This window comes from Chiloscyllium punctatum, chromosome 7, assembly GCF_047496795.1.
Source record: "Chiloscyllium punctatum isolate Juve2018m chromosome 7, sChiPun1.3, whole genome shotgun sequence".
In the NCBI taxonomy this organism is placed as follows: domain Eukaryota; kingdom Metazoa; phylum Chordata; class Chondrichthyes; order Orectolobiformes; family Hemiscylliidae; genus Chiloscyllium; species Chiloscyllium punctatum.
In genome coordinates, this window is record NC_092745.1 from 9,549,655 (window position 1) to 9,550,896 (window position 1,242).

Sequence of the window (1,242 nt, forward strand, 5' to 3'; positions counted from 1 at the left end):
CTTAAAAATCTGCTCAAGATCTCGAAAATTTAAAATTGTGAGCAAATGAGTGAGTGAGTGCGAGAGAGAAGAGGAAGTGTGAAGGGCTACGTGGCTCTCTCTGCCTGATGCCATTTACATACTGAGGAACACCCAGTCAGACTCTCACAGGCTGCAGCTTTATAAAGCAGAGCCCAGTGAAGGGAGAGTTTATCAGGAACCAGGCACAGGGACAGGAGCACACACCATGAGTTCACACATCCAGCTGATCTGGCCCCTGGCATTCTGCATCGCAGGTACAAACCTCTCTCCTTCCAACTTGAATCTTTAGCTGCTCTCCATTTCTCTTCAATTCCACTGACTTGTGATTGAAGGGAAAATGCTGAAATCAGAGGAATGCTCAGTTTCTCCAACAATCTCTCATTTGACAGGCTCTTTCTGTGACAGGTCTGACTTTACTGTGTTTCTCTCTGACCCCTCAGGTATCAGCGGGGACATCATCATGAGCCAGTCTCCCCCGGTGCTGTCAGTGGGACTGGGCCAGACCACAACCATCACCTGTACGGCCAGTCAATCTGTTAGCAAGTGGGTTCGCTGGTTCCAGCAACGAGAAGGACAGAAACCTTCTCTCCTGATCTATGATGCAACAACTCGATTCACAGGAGTCTCCGATCGATTCACCGGCAGTCAATCAGGGACCAGTTTCACCCTGAAAATCAGCAACGTTCAGAATGAGGATGTCGCTGACTATTACTGTATGCAACATAATAGCAACCCTCTGCACAGTGATATAGAGCCGTACAAATACATCAACATGCACAGCACCATTGCTACAGTTATATGTAAATGAAATTAAACAAATTACCCCATGCTGCATTCATTACTGTCCACTACACACTCCAGTCCCTGTGGTGTCCACCGCTCACTGAAGGCCTTAAGTTTCCCTCTTGCCCTCCATGGCCACATGTGAAGGGCAGCTGCAAGATTTAACATCAAAAAATAAAGTTCACAAACTGTCTGAGCCCAGCTGCACACAACCCAGAGAGAGAGAGAGAGAGATACATAGACACAGACAGAGACAGAGAGAGAAAAACAGAATCAGAATAAGACAACTAGAGAGAGAGAGAGAAAGACAGACATGAATAGGTGAGAGTAAGAAAGAGAGAGAGAGAGACAGGGAGAGGGTGAGAGTGACGGAGATAAGCAGAGGGCTGAGGTTTTTGTTCAGCCTCTGCACTGGGGGCTCTCACTGTGGCTTACGTT

At 47.3% G+C, this 1,242-nt stretch overlaps 1 gene segment (V, D, J or C); it reads left to right on the top strand.

Annotated features, from left to right (window-relative positions):
* Positions 1-212: 212 nt before the first annotated feature.
* LOC140479395 (immunoglobulin kappa variable 3-15-like) lies at positions 213-895 on the top strand. The segment is given in 2 exon segments: positions 213-275; positions 462-895. Coding segments are annotated over 2 exon segments (417 nt in total).
* The last annotated feature ends 347 nt before the right edge of the window (positions 896-1,242 follow it).